General features: G+C 32.9%; 1 protein-coding gene across 1 annotated transcript; it reads right to left on the reverse strand.

Annotated features, from left to right (window-relative positions):
• Positions 1-2,162: 2,162 nt before the first annotated feature.
• Positions 2,163-2,482, reverse strand: LOC122901915 (60S ribosomal protein L39-like). The gene has a single exon (XM_044240986.1). It carries the CDS (start codon positions 2,444-2,446, stop codon positions 2,291-2,293), a length of 156 nt encoding a protein of 51 aa, XP_044096921.1. The 5' UTR covers positions 2,447-2,482; the 3' UTR covers positions 2,163-2,290.
• Positions 2,483-2,866: the final 384 nt, after the last annotated feature.

Raw genomic sequence — 2,866 nt, forward strand, 5'->3', positions numbered from 1 at the left:
TTTTATTAAAAATTTTCTATACCTTTTAGGAAAATTATGATAGTTTTGTTTTTTCAGTTAGTATGTGGTATTGCATTGAATTTCGAAATATTAAACAAACCTTATATTCATGGCATAAGCGTATTTACAATGTATTATTCCCTTTTAAATTGCTGGATTTGGTTTGTTAATAATCTATGTAGGATATTTTCATCTAAGTTCATAAGTTATACTGGCCATTAGTTTTTTCCTATAATGACATTTCCATGTTTTTAGTATCGAGATTATTTGTGCGGGACACATACATAAAATTTGCTACTTTTTTAGGGCTTGAAAGAGTTTGTGTTAGTTAGCATCATTTCTTTCTGAAATGTTTGATAGAATTTCCTGGGCCTGATATTTTATCTTCTGGAAAGGTTTTAATTTATGAATTAATTAATTAGTTAATTTTTACTAATTGCAGGTATGCTTACATTTATAATTGATTCTTATGTAATTCTTTTGTGAATTTGTCTGTTTATTGCTCTAAAGTTGTTATGATATCTAATTATCTTTTCAATATTTGTAGCTTTGTAGTATTGATTCTTCTCTATTCTTGAAATTGGTTATTTGTGTCATTTTTTTTTTTTTTTGCATTAGTCCAAATAGAAGTTTACCAATCTTATGACTCTTTTCAAAGACAGAACTTTCAGCATCATTTATTTTCTATTTCATTTGGTTTTTCTTTTCTTCTTCTTCTTTTTTTTTTTCATTCTTTTACTTTATGGTCAATTTGTGGTTATTTTTTAAATTCTGGAAAAGCTATTTTCAGCACACTTCCATTTCCTTTCTTTCCTTCCTTCCTTTTTTTTTTTTTTTTTTTTTTAAAGAGGGAAGGAGAAAAAGAGAGAAAGAGAGAGTGAGGTGGCGGAGGATTGGGGTGGTGCGGAGGAAGAGGGAGAATCCCAAGCAGGCTCCATGCCCAGCAGGGAGCCCAACCCTGGTCTTGTTCTCACAATCCTGAGACAATGATCTGAGCTGAAATCAAGAGCTGGACGCTTAACCCCAGCATGCTTCCATTTCTAATGAGTACATTTAATGGCATAAGTTGCCATCTAAGAGTGGTCTTTGCTGCAGCTTATACATTTTTTTTATAGAATTTTCATTATCAGTCAATTAAAAATATTTTAATTCTGTTACTGGTTTCTTCTTTGACCCAAATGGATGGTCTACAAGAGTATATTTAAATTTTTCATCCTATGTGAACATTTTTCTAATTGTATTTTTGCATTCTTTTATAGATAACTTCTTCATGGTCAAAGAACATATTCTGCCTGATTTCATTCTTTTGTTGAGACTTGCCTGATGACCCAGCAAATGACTGGTTCGTAAATGTTTGAAATACATTGAAAAGGACAGCATTTTATGGTTTAACTGGGAGTGGTATACAACATATGCACATTAGATTGTTTGCTTATCATATTATTCAATTTTTTAATATTTCTATAGCTTTTTAATATTTAGGTATAAATATAAAATCATGCTAAGTATTCTGTGCTACTATTTTATTTTCATGTGTCTCTTTTTTCCTGGCTCTTTTCAGTTAATTGAAAATTTTGGGTTATTTCATTTTACTCAATTATTTGTGAAGTTACATACTCTTTTATAATTCTTTTACTGGTAGGTCATGATCCCAGGGTCCTGGGATTGAGCCCCGCACCAGGCTCTCTGCTCAGTGGAGAGTCTGCTTCCTCCACTCCCTGCCTGCTTCTCTGCCTACTTGTGATCTCTGTCTGTCAAATAAATAAAATCTTTTAAAAAATAATAATAATTCTTTTACTAGTAACCCTAGAAACTTAACTTTCTTGGTTTACCAAAGCTTAAAATTAATTGCTTGTTGCCATACTCTTTAACTCTACTTCCTGTTTAACACCACTTTATTTTGTGTGTGCATGTATTTAAACTCAATGAGACATGACATATTATTATTATTGCTTTATTATTTTTAGCATATAGTATTTTAAGTAGTATTAGAATTATTATTATATAGATACTATGCATTTATCCTCATATTTATTATTCTACTACTCTTATTCTTTCCTACACCTCTGATCTTCTTTTTTTTTTAACAGCTCAAAGGCCTCACGTTTATTACCAAACCAACTCACTGGTGCAGAGCTATAATAACAGAAAAATCTTTCGCTGATAAATGGTATCTATTGTCCAGGCAGGAAGGTGTTTACAGGGTGATGGAATAGAACACATGATCCTCAAGTAGCTTAATTAAATACGTGGTGCCAATTAGATGTGTCATCACGTGATGTGGGACGCCTTAGAGACCCAGCTTGGTTCTCCTCCAGTGCCTCCTCTTGGAGTTGTACCTGATTTTATTACCAGTTTTCATCCAAATCCACTGGGGAATGGGATGATTCTGCTTTTGTTTCTTGGCCAGGAATCGCTTGATCCTGAAAGTCTTGTGAGAAGACATGGTCAATTAACAGCGCCCAGCGAGCAGCACACAGCAGGATGGCGGCGAAAAAGAGAAAGCCACCTCTGATCTTCTATTTAGGATAATTTTACTTGGCCTAAAGAATACCCTTTAAGATTTCCTTTCACATGGAAACGTTGGTGACAAATTCCCTCAATTTTCATTTGTCTGGAAATGTCTATTTCTGCCCTACAATCTTGAGAGATATTTTTTTCTTTCTATAGAACTCTCATTTGGTAATTATTTTCTCTTGACACTTTGGAGTTTATCTTCTAGCCATGTCATAATGTTGAGACGTCAGCTGTGAGTCTTTCATTTGCTTCTTTGAAGGGAATCTGTCCTTTTTATGTGGGTGCTTAAATTTTTTTTTTTTTTGTCTTTAGATTGAAACAGTTTTATATTATGTGCCTAAACCTGGAT

This window comes from Neovison vison, chromosome 1 (genome assembly GCF_020171115.1).
Source record: "Neovison vison isolate M4711 chromosome 1, ASM_NN_V1, whole genome shotgun sequence".
Taxonomy (NCBI): Eukaryota; Metazoa; Chordata; class Mammalia; order Carnivora; family Mustelidae; genus Neogale; species Neogale vison.